General features: G+C 42.8%; 1 protein-coding gene across 2 annotated transcripts in view; it reads right to left on the bottom strand.

Annotated features, from left to right (window-relative positions):
* Positions 1-15957, bottom strand: part of ENOX1 (ecto-NOX disulfide-thiol exchanger 1) — a 626117-nt gene that overhangs the window by 82941 nt on the left and 527219 nt on the right. For both annotated transcript variants that reach the window (XM_036300802.1, XM_036300801.1), the window contains exon 13: positions 10900-11084. In XM_036300802.1, coding sequence (XP_036156695.1) covers positions 10900-11084 — 185 coding nt within the window. The remainder of the gene's footprint in view (positions 1-10899; positions 11085-15957) is intronic.

A 15957-nucleotide genomic window follows, 5' to 3' on the forward strand; every position in this document is an offset into this window, starting at 1 on the left:
TTGTTTCCACGTTGTATTCTCTCACCCCCCACCACCAGCCTCCCTGCTTTCTCTTCACAGCCTTCATTTCTGATGAGAAGAAAATTGGCTGGTCTTTCTAATCCTCATGCTTCCTCCCCTAACCAGCTGCATGGAGAAAGCCCTGCAGCAAGAATCCCTCCCAACTGCAGCCCACTGTGAGAGATGGATAATTACATCAGTCTGGCTGCGAGCGTGGCACCTGCTGTATACAGGCGGCGCTGTATACGCCCGTGGTCAGGGCTGCAGCGTGGATGGGGCTGCGGCTTTGCACTGGCAGACTATACCGAATGAAGTCAAGGCCAGGCCACAAGGATTCATTTTAGTGTCCGTGGCTGGAGGGAGACACAACAGTGGTCAGACAGAGTAAAAGGCCAGTATGTGTCTGCAGCAAAAGCCTGTTTTGATTTATAGGATTTAAGAAAAGATCCATTTCACTATAAATCTGGCACTCGTGGTGTGATATGGCCTACAAGGCAGGAGGCAATTTCCAAACGAGGGGGTGGAGAGGGTCACACAAAGGTCATCCAACCACCGCAGCTGGTGTGTTGGGAACAGCAGAGCTCCTTTGTCCTGGGAATGGCTGCAAGTCCATGGGAGACGCTGCAGACTTCAGGGACGAACAGTGAAAGGTAGAAGCCTGAAGATTTTAATGTGTGCAGGGCAATGCCATTGGTTCTCCCCCTGGCTCCTACATAGAGTCTCTGCTAGCCTCATTATTTTTAGAAGGGACAATTACTAATGAGGAGAGATTTAATGATCAAATTAATCAATGGCAGTGCAGGATAACAAATAATGAGATGAAGACTCCCGTAATTAAGTTTTATTAGGGCTTCTCCTTTCATTCCCAGAAGTGAAGAGTTTTATTTTTACAGTCCAAATTAATAAGTAAAAGCCACATATATGTTACTTTCTTTTTGCTAGCTCTCACTCCACTAATGTAAAGACCAAGTTAGGGGCTATGACATGGAATCAGAAAACAGGCAATGACTTTTGTCAATAATATTTCCAGCAACTGACAAGCACAGGAAGGACAGAGCGGCCTGTCTCTCCTGCTCCGTGATGACAGTGTTCTGAGCACCGTGTCCAGAGTACCAGCGTAAGCTGCAGAAAATTACAGGGTAACAGGGAGAGCACCGGGGGCTGGAATGTGCCAATCACCATGCGCATTTGTACAACAGCTTTTCAAAATGCATTCACATACAGAACCTCACTTTATTGCAACAAGTTTGGTCTGAGGTTGGCAGGACCCATTCTCCGGAGGAAGGACCCGAGGTCCAGACAGCTGACTCTCAGAAAGCTGTACAGAAAACACCTTTTTCTTCTACGGGTGCACTGTTTTCATTTCCTGTGCAAAAGCCTGGCACCCCTTGGGTGGCATGAAGGCAGCTTATCTCGTTCCTTATTGCGTGATCTCTGTTCAACGAAAACAGCCAGACGCCCAGTGGCCCCTTCTTTGTGAAACTGCTAAAACACTTAGAGAGGCTCCCTTCCTAGTACTTTTACCTTTGTATCTTGGACAGAGTCAAATGGGAATGTGCTTTAAACTCCAAACCCCTTAGCAGATGTCAGGTGCGATCATTTCAAACAGGTAGACTTTTGTATTGTAAAGCCCTGGGCCCGGAATTAAAGAATTGGTTTCTATTTCTGGTTCCAAATGCACCAACCGTGCCTTCGATAGTCTCACACTGCAGTGGGATATACGCTTTCTTCAGATGTGCCAGAGAATGCAATCTGCAGATCTCAGAAATGCACAGGCTGCCCGCAGGAACTCTGCAAATGGCTTCAGCCGCCTGATGAACGGTGCCGCTGAATTATAAATGAGGATTCTCGTCACCATCTTGTGTGCTGCTATTCTAAGGCAACATCCCAAGGTGCTTGGCTGAAGAATGGGTAGGAAATGAAACAACAAACTCTAGGGTAGTTCAGTGAAAGGAAAAGAAGTCCACAGTGGACCCCAAATTTGGCAGCTACTATGAACCCTGATGTCCAGTCATTAACCTTTTTAAAGCCACATCATCTGACGGATGTGCATTTAATGACTATTCTGATTATACTAAAATGTCAAAGAACTTCTAATACGAATGTGGGAAATGTCTTGGGGGTTGTTTTCGATTTGAAAAGAAACTTCAGCCCTGGCTGGTTTGGCTCAGTGGATAGAATATCGGCCTGCAGACCAAAGGGTCCCGGGTCCGATTCTGGTCAAGGATAGTACCTTGGTTGCAGGCGGCTCCACGGCCTGGACCCTGATCAGGGCTACTGCAGGAGGCAACCAATTGATGTGTTTCTCTCACACTGATGTTTCTCTCTGTCCACTCTCCCTAAAAGCCAATGGGAAAATAAACCCAGGTGAGGATTAACAACAACAAAAAATAAATAAAACAATAAAAAGAAACTTCATCTGGGTCATTGAAACAAACATAGGGTCTGTTACTGCAGTTGTAGCTTGTGTTATTCCAGATTTTTTGTTATGCTCATGGTATTTATAGTCACACATATTTTTGAACTTTTGAACTTTTTAAAACAAATGTTTTCCTACTTACACAGGAAAATCTAAAAGAAAGCCCCTTTCTCTACACGGCGATAATGTGATTCTCCTGCCCTGTCCAGCGATACTGAATTATTTTCTGCACTGATGTATGTTTCATATATTAACAATATTATGATAATGCTGTTATATGCTTCTTCCCCAGTGAGTAATCAACCAGATAATCATGGGTGTGCTATTCTCTTCCAACTGAACAATTCTGAGCTTCCTGAGGGAAGAGTCCTACTTAGAGGGCAGATCCTCATAACACATCCCACGGATTCCAAGCTAATCAATCTTTCGTTTTTCACATTACACATCTAGTTCATTTATCTAAATATTTTGCAAAAGACCTGAAAATTAATTTATCATTGTAAAAATGTTGAGTCTAATCTTTTGGACAATTTTTCTCTCTTCTTATCCTTCCATATTTGTGTCATTTTCCTTAAAAAAAACGAACAAAAAACTCTAGAGGAAGAACTGCTCTTCCCCTGCCTTTCCCTGACCTCTGCATGTCCTCACCCCTCCTTCACTCTTTCTACTCTTCTCCTCTTTGCACACCCTGCTGAGCTTAGGCTTGCCTGCCTTGGTACTGTCAGTTTTGTTTTGTTTTTTTATTCCCTGCCTTTTTTTCTTCTAGGTCAAAACATCAAAACAGAATGGAAAATAGTTAACCATGTCACTATTATTATTATTATTATACTAGAGGCCTGGTGCATGAAATTCATGTACTGGGGGAGAGGCATGTCCCTCAGCCCAGCCTGCACCCTCTCCAATCTGGAACCCCGTGAGGGATGTCCGACTGCCTAAACCGGCAGTCGGACATCCCTCTCACAATTCAGGACTGCTGGCTCCCAACCACTCACCTGCCTGCTTGCACCTAACTGCTTCTGCCTGGCAGCCTGATCACCCCTTAACCACTCCCCTGCCAGCCTGATCGACGCCTAACTGCTCCCCTGCTGGCCTGGTCACCCTTAACTGCCCTCCCCTGCCGGCCTGGCTGCCCCCAACTGCCCTCCCCTGCCCTCTCCTCCTCTTGTGGTGGCCATCTTGTGGCCACATGGGGGCAACCATCTTATGACCACACGGGGGCAGCCATCTTGTGAGGGTGTGATGGTCAATTTGCATATTACCTCTTTATTATATAGGATATTGCAGCCTCTTCATGTCACCTTTTCTGGACTGTCTTCCTTTCCTCCTCCCTCAAACTCGTCTAATCTGTGTGTCTGCCTCCTCATCCCCAGGCAGCTATCTTTAGTCCCCACGTTCCTTTCTCTTAGACATTTGGAAAGCATGCTTACTGTTCCTCCTCTCCCTGTCTGCTTCTGGACAGCCAGAATAACCTGTAATACACCTCCCCTGCCCTCCCTGGCCCACATGCCAACCAAGAATTCATTCCAGGGCTGCATTACAGTTAAAAGACCCTAGAAGGGTTTTTGTTTAGAATATCAGATGCATCCCATGGGTGTTTGCATTTTGTTTCCTTCCTCCAGAGACTCTATTAAAATGCCTGTCAATGAATAAACTTTAGGCAGCAAAAGGAATGAGAAGGGAGTTCTAGGGAGTCCCTTGTGTAGGGCAGTTCTGACTTTTGTGGGATTGCCAGCTCTCCTGCAGTGGAAGCCTGCCAATCAGTCCTCATTCACGGGAAAGAGACCACGTGGAGCACGTGGAGAGACAGACACCTGGGCTCAGCAGGGAGCCAGCCACGCCTTTCACTCCCCAATACAAACAGACGACCAGGTCCCCTCCTATGAGAAAAAAACCTGTGGCATGAGAGAGACAGACTGAGATATAAAAACCAAACAACCAATCCTGGAATATACAGAAATGATTCAGGAACAAAGAGAATTTTTTAAAATTCTGCTTAGTATTCTCAAAAAGATTTGAGAAGATAATAAAACCAAAAAATAAGGATAACATTACATGAAGAGATAATAGTCAAAGAACAAAAATAATATTTGCAAATAAAATGTGACTATCAAATAGAAACTTCAATAGAAAGGATAAAAGATAAAGTTTAAACAGATAATATGAGAGAAAGAAAAATGGGCACAGAGCATCAGCCTAGTAGTTCATTTTCTGACCAGCGAACATTTCAGGAAGGAAACAGAAAACAAAAGTGTAAAATTATCAAGAAAACAGAAAGATGCCTATTGCAAACTCTGATCACTTTGGTCTGGTTCTTTGCTCGCAGCACCTCACCTAATGTAGCACCACCTTTTGATTTCCACTGGGAGCAGAGGGGCTGGGCTTTCGAGGATTTTCACAATTTTTAAGGGACAAGCTGTTTTGTTGTTGTTGTTGTTGTTGTTGTTGTTTTGTGTGTTTTTTTGTTTGTTTGTTTGTTTTTCAGAAATTAAAATAAATCTCTAAAATTTTCTTGGATATGCTCATTTTTACCTGTCCCCAAATTTTCTAATATCAGAAATACCACCACCCTGCCACAGCCACCTTCTCCACGGGCACCTTAACCGCTATAGCCATTACTGTCACCTCAGTCACCATGGTCAGAGAGTCACGTTCATCAGCACAGTCCCCTTCATCACCCTCAGTCCTGCTGCCATAGTAATTATCCTGATTTTGACATGGACAAATCAGACTTTATCACGTATGAATTTCAGAGAGCAATTGACTGCAAAATATGTACTAGTTCTAAATACTTACTAAGCAACTGAATAGCATAATGGAGATTTTAGAAGAGACGCTTAATGTAAGTGGTCAGATGCACTCACTGATGTTCTCATTTCAACACACATTCATTTATTTATTAATTATATCCCAAAGACCATTTCTTGCCCAATTTGGCAAAACTAGCCAGGGTTACTTTATACTTTAGTTTCTAAAATGGTGTTGATCATAATAATCTTCTTTCCCCAATTTTTCTGATCTTCCCTTGTTGAAAGTTATCCAGAGAGCTGACTTGCCTGGTCTTTATTAGTGTCAAGCTTCTGCTCTATGTGAGTCAATGATTTACTGGCCTAAGACAGCTAGTCTTTAGGCAGCATCTGTTAATACTATGTAACAGCATCAACGTAAAGTATTCATGGGAAAGTCTTCTGACATAATCATCATTAGTCATACATAGTTTTATGATCAGCAGCTTATAATTGTATCCTGTTATTTTATGAATATTTATCAGTCCTTTCAAAATGATTTATACATGGCTTCAAAAAGAATTCTGATATTTTTAAGTCGGTTATTTAAAAATATGACATATTGACCTATCCTCAAGAATAAAAATACAAATATTGTTTAAATTTAGGTGTGGTTAAAACCATAATGAGATACCACTGTATACTTACTGTAGTGGCAAAAAAAAAAAAAAATACAAACCAAAACAAGCTAACCATATCAAGTGGTGACTGATGGGGACACAGAACATCTAGAATCCTCATATAGTCCCATGGGAATGCATAATGGTCCAAGACATTTTGCAAAACATTTAATCAGTTTCTTAAAAAGTTAAACACCCTTACCATATGACCCAGCAATCTTACTCCTGGGTATTTACCCAAGTGAAATGAAAAATATGTCCAAACAAAAAGTTTGTAAGTGAGTGTTTACAGCAGATTTATTCATATTTGTTCCAAACAGGAAATCACCCAAATGTCCTTTAACTAATGACTAGGTAAACAAATTATGGTTCTTCCTTACGATGGAAAACTATTCAGCGTAAAACAGAATGAACTAATACAGCAACATGGATGGATCTCAACTTCATTATGCTAAGTGAAAGACGCTAGACTCAAAATATTGCATACTGTATGATTCCACTTACATGACATTCTGTAAAAGGGAAAACTACAAGGATAGAAAACAAATCAGTGGTTGCTGGGAGTGAGGGTAACTAAAAAGGAGCATAAGAACACTTTTTGGTGATGATGGAACTCTTTTATACATTGACTGGGGTAGTGGTGGTTACATAAGTGTATGAGTGTATGAATTTGTCAACATTGATAGAACTGTACCCCTAAAAAGAGTATTTTATTGTATGTATTTTTTACCTCAATAAACCAAAGAAAACAATTCAGTGTGGAAATCTGAAGATAAATAAGCATTTAAAATATGCATTATTGCCCTAGCTGGTTTGGCTCAGTGGACAGAGCGTCAGCCTGTGGACTGAAGGGTCACGGGTTCGATTCTGGTCAAGGGCACATGTCCAGGTTGCTGGCTTGGTCCCCAGTACAGGGCATGCAGGAGGCAGCCAATCAATGATTCTCTCTCATCATTGATGTTTATATCTCTCTCTCCCTCTCTCTTCCTCTCTGAAATCAATAAAAATATTTAAAAAAAATAAAATATGCATTATTTCTCAATATATACCTAAAAAATAAGAATGAAAGCCAACAACCTCACTATCTCTGTGGCAAAAACAGGTTACCTTCATTGCTAGCTTAAGGTCAGGAAAAGGCTACTGTGTTACCATGGTTGTAAGCTATTATTGAAACATCTAACAATATTAAATTATGAATCATATGTAATGTAGGGGTAGAGTGAGAAACACCTGACAAAATCACCCAAGGACTTTTCATTTTTAGGGGCCTTGCCCATAATGTTTTCTTCATGAACGTAAGAGATATGCTGTGATGCTAGTGAACATATACTTAATGAATTAAAAGAAGAAAGATTAGAAACTTTTTGGCTAAACTTGAAGTTAATTCTAAAACTTGTATGCTAGTTCTAAGGCTGTTGAGACTCTTTCCCCCCCCCCCCCTTTTGTTTATAACAGAAATAATTTCCCATACATGGATTGCTAAATCAATGACATATGGGAGGCCAACCCCTTCTCTACCTGTTGACATGCCCGTGACATCATGATTTCCTAGTTTAAAAAGTAGACAGCAGACAGAATGAGAGTAGGTTTTAGAGTAAGGAGAGTTATTTGCTGTGGGTCTCAATTTAGCAAGTTGTGATAATTTATTCAAAGTGATGTGAAGGTAGAGATATAAATCTTAACAAGCGTATACGGTATATTTTAAAACGATATTAAAGATGGGTTGCCACAGAGATTGCAATGCATCTACCTAACAACCAGTAAAAATTAAACTCACATTTACTGTCACTGGGTTAGTGCTTCCCATGTGCTAAGGAGGCGCTCCACAGTCAATCCTCCAGGATGTCAGCTCTCACCACTGTCTGCCTTGCTGTTTATGACCCCAGAACTCCTGACAGGCACCATGCTAGTTCGTGCTTCTGTGTCTTCGTCCATTCATTCCTCCACTCCAAATATATTCTGACTATCTGTAACCCGCCCCAATATTCGTTTGATGTTGTTTCTGTAAGTGCTGACTCTGACTAATATGTAGCTTATAGATAAACAGCATATTTGTATAAGTATCCTAGGAACTAACTTCAGAAGACACAGACTCCAACCTTCAGGCATCCTAGTTCTAGGAGAATTGCTGATCTTCAACCATAAAACCAAGATGACATAAAACCAGGATAATGCAAATCAGGATAATGAAAACCAGGATGACCCACAGCAGACCCTCATGTGACCAGTTTCAAGGTCCTTATTGGAATGGACTCTGCTGGTCTGAGACCCTTTCAACCCTCTCCCTTTAATCTCTGTTCTGCTTTCCTTCTTCCTCTGTATAAAAACCTCTGCCTGCACTGAGATGTGAAGATGGCTTTTAGGACATGATTCACTCATCTTCCTGATGGCCAGCACCTGAACAAACCTTTTTCCTCTTTCACAAGCACCTGTCTCAGAAGTTTGGCTTTTGTGGCTGCAGGTAGCCAAACCTTGGTCTCGGTTACATATGTATTATGTACTTGTTACTGATTGAACTGTATATTCCCCCACCAAAATTTATATGGTGAAGTTCTAGCCCCATGTACCTTAGAATGTAACCTTACTTGAAAAGAGTCATCGCAGATGCCATTAGTTAAGCTGAGGTTACAGTGAAATTTGCCCCTTAATCCTATACAAATTATGTCCTTATAAAAAGTGAAAATTTGGACACAGAAACACATACCTGTGAAGAAGAAAAAGGCAAAAAACAAGGTGTTGTGTTTACAAGCCAAGGACGCACAAGGATTCCCAGCAAACTACCAGGAGCCAGGGGAGAGCCATGGGACAGGTTCATCCCCACAGCCCTCAGAGGAACCAACCCTGCTGACATTTTGATCTTGTACTTCTAGCTTCCAGAACTGTGAGGTAGTGAATTTCTGTTGTTTAAACCAAACCAAAACAAAACCCCCCAAAACAAACAAAAGAACTATACGAAAATAATTTTCCTACTAAGGAGATTCTGCAAATGCATGAGAAGCTGCAGCAACCGAATTCCCCTAAAAGGGGCTGTGGTTGGGTGGTGGTTTATAACACTGCTCCTGTGTGGACCAGGCCCTTGGCTGCCACACACACACCTCCCCCAAACCTACTTTTTTTCCCCCTGACTGATGAGCACATCCTCATCTCCTCTGACTTTCTTAGATTTGAATCTTTAATCGCTTTAAAGGTTTCACCAACTTTTAAAGCAACTAGGATAATCTTTCCTGGAAGAAAAGAGGGCCGGTTGTGGGAGGTGTGGCAGAGTGGCTTGTGGTCTTTTGGGAAATTAGCAGGCCCTTCTCTTGGCAAGGGAGCCAATACACACTCAGTGCTGGGGCATCTGGACAACGCTAGGAGACTCACACAGCAGCTGTCACACCGATTTCCAAGCACAGGGACCTGAGCAACAACTGTCAGGACATTTTCCTGGTGAACTCTTACCTCTGAGTCTCACTGATGTGTCTAACACACACTGTGAACATCAACCAGTCAGACTCAAAGCCAAGACTCAAAAATTGCTTTAAAATTGCAGTAAATGTTTAAGACATAATTTCTGTGACTTGGTCATTAACATGTTTATATCTTAATCCTCATTTCTTTTCATGTCCATTTTCCTCAATTATTTTTTCCCTGCTTGGTGAATGTTTCTGCAGCAGCCACCTCTAATCATTAAGATAGTTTTGTAGGCAAATCATGCTCCAGATCTTAGACAGCAGTCAATATGGATGGAGGGATTTAAAAAATATCATTCATCATATGTACACTAGAGGCCTGGTACATGACATTCGTGAACTGGGTGCAGGGGGCGGGAGGTCCCTCAGCCCAGTCTATGCCCTCTTGCAGTCCAGGACCCGTCAGGGGGTGTCCGCTGTTGCAGAGGTGGGAGAGGCTCCTGCCACTGCTGCTGTGCTCGCCAGCCGTGAGCCCAGCTTCTGGCTGAGTGGTGCTCCCTAGTGGGAGTGCACTGACCACTAGGGGGCAGCTCCTGTGTTGAGCGTCTCCCCCCTGGTGGTCAGTGCACGTCATAGCGACCGGTCATTCCGCTGTTCAGTTGATTTACATATTAGCCTTTTATTATATGGGATTTAATTTCCCATTATCCTACTTAAATTTCCCATTGTTTAAATAAAAACGATCTCTTTTTCTTTCTTTTTGTCAGGAAAGAGTGGTTAGATTTACATATTCAGAGGGGTAAAAAAAAAAAAGCAAACCTATGTATGATGATAATTTGTACTATATTATTCTATGATAACTCAAAGGTCCAAACACCCTAAGTGTATCAGATATCAATTGATGTTTTCAGGTATAAATACAGCTGTGAATCTTTGATTGGTTCCCCCACTGCCAGGGCTCAGCTTTCCCCTCTCTTCAATCCCTCATTTCCCACAGTCTGTGTTCCATTCCCTTCTTCAGAAGCCCACAGCATCTGCCTCCTTCTGGTAATTGCTGGAAATACACATTTAACTTGAGTGTGCAAGGTATCTGGAATTCATTAACAAAAGCACACAGATTGACTTATTTGTGAGTTTCCAGTTCCCCCAAATTCTAGTGCTTCATCCATCCCATAAACAACATGTCTTAACTATATACCTAGGGTGCTCGTGGAACCTGACTAGATCCCAGGTATGATCCAGAAGAAGTGGGAACAATGTAGCTTATGTTTCCATTGATCTTGAAAATAAACAAACTCCCCATGCTTCTGTAAATCAGTCAGCATGTTTTTGATTTAAACGTTCTGAGATTACAAAGCACCTGTGTCACAATCAGGACTTTGGCCTGTTTGCTGCACAGCTCAATTTCATTTGCAATCCTTTCCATCGCCTAAACTTTCTTCCTGTGTTTCCTACCTGGAGGGTGCCTTTCTCAACGTAATTTCTTTATCTGGGGTTTTCGCCAGGTTCTACCCTCCCACACACAGTCATCACACTTTCCTGTCCTAGCAACTTAGCTTTTCAGTTGTCATTTCTCCTTCTTCACCTGCCCTGCAAATGGCTCTCATTTCAGGTCCAAAGACTACACACATCCCTTCCCGGAAAAGCAAAACAAAACAACCACAACAACACGCCTGGGCCGGTACCTGCTGCATGCCTTGCATGGTCTGCTGCAGGAACTGGAGCTGCTGGTCCTTGGTGAGGTTGTCTTCTGTTCGGAAAAGCTGTTCTTTTTCTTGCTTCAGCAGCTCCACCTCATTCCTGTAGGCATCCAGCTGCCAGCGGAGACTGTCATTCTCCTCTTTCAGGGCGTAGGCCTGAGCCGCCAGGGCTGGGGGGCAAACAATGAGTTCAGGTGAGTCACCTTCCTGCGTAGACTGACAGGGCCTGCTATGGGAAAGGGACTCTCGCCCAAATTCTGAACAGGTGGTTCCAGCTCAGAAGGAAAACCAAAACGCCTTGTTCCAGGGCTCCCTGCCGTGGGTGAGCATCATTTCTTTTGCAATTTTCATCTATTATATTTGTCTTGTCTTACATATGAATGCTTACTGTGGGCATAGATTTAATTTCTTCCAACGTTCTGTCTCATGACCTCTCCCCATATCCTCGACACCCTCTCGAAAGTTAGTATGTGCCTCCCAGACAACAGCCCCATCCACACACTGTGTCCTCTCCCCTCTGCTGGGCTGCCCAGCTCCGTCTTCTTTCTCAGCCTTGGTGGCTGCACAGGGTGAGGCGGAAGCAGCAGCCCCGGGGAGGGCGGATTGATATGCGCACCGTCAGCCTCCTCTGCTGCAGGGGCAAAGTGTTCTAACTCCTATCCGAATGGTAACCTTGTTCCATCGGTTTTACCAACAGTTTAAACCACTTTTTCTCCACAAGGCCGAGTGGGTACGCGCATACTCCTCCCTGAACCCTAAAGTTCTCTGTGTGTAGATCCAGGCCTCAGTCACATCTCCATCTACTGAGAAACTGAGACAGTCCACTCAGGCTCGTACACATCAAGCCTTCGGAAACAACGGAGACTGAATAAAAGCGGAGAATGAATGAACAAAGAGAAAATTAAGGATGGGGAACCCTCCCCCACATTGCAGCGAATTGCTTCGTGGTCTCTCCCATATGAATGTCATTGCTTGCTGAGCACTCACCATATAATGGACACTGGGCCACGAGCTTCCCATGGACTGACTCACTTTTAACAACTATCCCCCCGTTCACGCCCAGGCTGCTGGCTCCGTCTTCGCTTTGAGTCATTGGGCTGCTGTGCCGTCCAGATGTGTTCGGTTCTTATCAGATTGTTCGAAACCAGTCTTGGACTCTCCCCTTTCCCTCTCCCACCAGTTTTCCATACTCTTTTCTCCCTCCCACAGAAAATTCATTCTCTACTCTTGGAAGCAAGAGAAAAGTGGGAGAAAAATGTAACAGCTTGTTATCAGTAACTTCTTCCTAGAAGTAAGTTCTGGTTTGTGGGGGCATAGTGTGGACCTACTGCACATCTGGTTCTCAGTCCATGCTCACCACCACCGCCCCAAGCCCAATCAGAGAGCCAGGCCGGGGGCAGCCTCCCAGAGGCTCTACCTCAGTGGTTCTCAACCTTGGCTGCACATTAGAATCACCTGGGCCTCATCCTCCAGAAATTCTGTTTCTTTGTTACTAATGTTGTGGCCCCACCCCATAACAAAGAAACAGAATTTCCGGAGGATGAGGCCCAGAAATCAGGATTTTAAAAAGATTCCCAGGTGATTCTAATGTGCAGCCAAGGTTGAGAACCACTGCTCTACCTGCACCTCACAGTTCAAGGATGACAGGTCTGTACCGAGCGCTGTGACACCCACTGCATTCTCTCCTCAAATATCAAACATCAATTTATGTCACAAATAGTCTTACAGTTGAGTGTTTTACGGTATTCTGCTTTTCAAAATGATAATCTATGTATAGTCAACACTGAATTACTAACCAAATAGAACACGCAATTAACCAGAAAATTCCCTAGTACCAGCCATTAGGGATCAATTAGTCAACAAGCATTTACTGCATACTTTCTCTGTGCCCAGACCCGTCTGGGCATCTTGGATCAGAAAAAGGAGACAAACTATATGCCTTCTCTCAAGGAGCTTAAAATGTAATAGAAAGTGACACATTTGAATGAAACTAACACATTCAAAGGAAGAGAGGGCAGTGTGCTGCCTGCCATAGAGTCAGCGCTCAATAAATGTTGGCTGAATGACTAAACAAGCAACTTAGTATCAAGGGATATAACAAGGGAGTCACCAATGGGAGTTCAGAGAAGAGAAGGAAACATGCAGGCTGGAATAATCAAAGTGGCTTAGAAGGATGCAAGCCAAGAACTGGGAAGGGCAGCTAGTCAGGAGCAAATTATAATTGCACAAGCAAAAGTCCAGAGACGAGAACAGAGGAGGGAGTATTTGGGGCAGGAAGCAGGGGAAGGCTGACCAAACAGGGAAGAGTCTGTGTGGAAGCGGAAAGAGGCAGGTGAACCGTGTCAGGTGATGAGAGAGGAAGGAGGCTCAGGAGTCAGAATGCAGAGTTGGGCTCACTGGAGTGACGAATTGAGAAGCACTGACGGTGCTCGCGGGCAGTGGGGGCACATGAGGAAACTGGTGATTTAGGATGATTGGTTTGGTGCTGGTTGTGGAATGAACTGGAAGCTGAAGGGAATGAATAGGGGAAATTTTATTTGGTGTATGTGTGGGAGTGAAATGAAGGATCAGCTGATTTTGGAGGTTTTAGGGACTTAGAAAACCAGAAATGGGCCAGGGTACACCCAGGGACATGAGCTAGTGTGTTTTGGCACCGTGCAGCCCAACTTCAGATCTTGTCCACACCCTGAGACACCAACTCCTGACAGTTCAGTTTCCCAATCCCTAAGGAAATAGTTATGAGGCATCATTTGAAAGAGGGATGTTGTAATAGGGCAGAATTACAGAAAATGCAAATGATGAAGAAAGTGTTGGCACTACATAAGCATATTACTACATTTAGTAGCATTCAAAGACACTTAAGTCATTTCCTTAGGAAGCTCTATTTGGCCCTTTCTCAATTCAGACTGGCATTTTTATTATCATAACTGATAACAGGTGTTTGTGAAGAAATCGATTAGTATGCAGGGATGAAAATTACATTTTCCAAATGAATAGCATAGTCTGCGCGATATGCTGAAATCTGTGTAGCAAAATGCAAGCAGCTATAAAGCATGAGCCAGCAACATTATTTAAATATATTATCTGAACATAATACATATAGGAGAGTGCACCATCCATTATTTTAGGGGTTCTCTTATAAGCCTGTGAAGTGGCACTACTGACAGTTCTTATTCTTGGCTAAGCCAAGTGACCACTGTGCCTGCCAAGTAGGATACAATGTTGTTCGCATTTCTGGAATAGGAATGTGATATCATTGTCTATATAAAAAACCCAACACCTGTTCCTCTATCCAACCCCTTATTCCCACCCCCAAATCAATACCATAGCCAATCGCATCAATGTTTTTATAATTGGGCATATAACTGATTTACATTCTTGATTAAATGATTTCAAGCAAGATATTTTTTAAAAAATATGGTTACTCATGTGACAGCAAAATGGTTATCTTCTAAAGGGTGAGAAATTGTATATTGACTCCACTTAACTCCAGGCCACATGTTTGTAAACATTACTCAGCATCATGTTGCAGCCAACATTGACTCCACCGGGAGGAAGCTAGATTATGTTTCTTGGACCGGAGCTCTAAAAGAAACAAAATCCTAATAATTTTTAACTAACATAATTTCTCAGTGTATTAAAAATTCCAAAACTCAAAGGTCCACTCATTTCTCTTTAGTTCTTTCTGGGACACTGTATTAAATTAAGTGGTTTTGAAAAATGTGTAATGAAGCTTCCATGATAAAATTTACCCTTGAGAGACTGCACAATAAATCCACTATTCAAATAAGCTTAAGGATTAAAAATAAACTACGGTATGCATCTTTTTGTAAGAATCCCCAAGGAGTGCACTGTGTTCCAATAAATGGAATATTTAGCTAACAGCTACCACATGTGGATGACTGATTTTCAATTTTAAAAAAGCATACAATAAGACACTTTAAATGTAAACTCTTCTGAACATAATTAAATCTTCCTTTGGCGATTTTAAAGGCACTGCTGAATGTAGTGATGCCTCTGGATTATCATCAGTTCATTCACCATCTACCACTGATCGAGAGGCCAGGTGCGAGGAGCTGCGGCAGACACCAGGGTAAGGCCAGGGCAGCCATCGCTGTAGACTCGTCCGGGACTTTAGAAAAACTGCTACTGAAATCTTTTGATTGAATCAAAAATGAAATAACAACATTGACAAGCTTTGCTAAACAAGATTAAGTTACACTTTAAAAATTAGCACCGGATTACTAAAATTACCAAAGTGATACTAGTATGAAAATTGATCCAAAGATTAAATTACACTGCTGAAGAAGGGGTTTTAAAGGTATTAGGTCACCTCACTGTACTCTTTCCTAGATGCCACATAAACCATTATCCTTTATAGTAATTATGGTCAAAGTGACCTCCTCCTTTGTCTCTTGTATTACTTATGTGTGTTTCCATGGAAACAGATAAGGGCATGCCTAACTTCTCTAAGTAAATAATCTGATGAAAGCCTTGAAATCTCTCTCTTACCGGCCTGAGCCAGCCTCAGAAAAATAATTAGTACTAAATGAAAAATGTAAGTTATTTTGGGTTATGTCCCAGAAGCTAATAGTATGTTAATATCCTTTTCGTGCTCAGGCAAGAGTTAACTAACTAATAAAACACTTTAATAAATTGTTTCTAACAATATCGGGATTTCTCAAGAACAGTTTGTCTTTGTGTCTTTGGGGAACTCTGTGTTTAACATCTTCCCTCCGCTTTGCCAGATGTCCTTCTGGAATGTGGGTGCAATGCCCAGGGACGCGGCTAAACTGTGCTTCTTTCCCGTGTGCCAGGAAAGTCCTTTCTCAGTATTTCATCCGTTGCTGCCCAGGTAGGGGGTGTGCTGGTAGGTCCAGAACCCTGGATGACTGGACGGCTCTGAGGCCTCGAAGGCATCCCCAGGGTATCTGCTCGCCTTCCAGCCTGGGTGGCCTGGTGACTTAGAGACACTCCAGGCTGCAGGCCTCCCTGCAGGGCACGGGGTCCCCAGGTGGTCTTCTGTGGCAGAGACGACAGTTT

This window comes from Myotis myotis, unplaced genomic scaffold (assembly GCF_014108235.1).
Source record: "Myotis myotis isolate mMyoMyo1 unplaced genomic scaffold, mMyoMyo1.p scaffold_m19_p_3, whole genome shotgun sequence".
NCBI classification, from domain to species: domain Eukaryota; kingdom Metazoa; phylum Chordata; class Mammalia; order Chiroptera; family Vespertilionidae; genus Myotis; species Myotis myotis.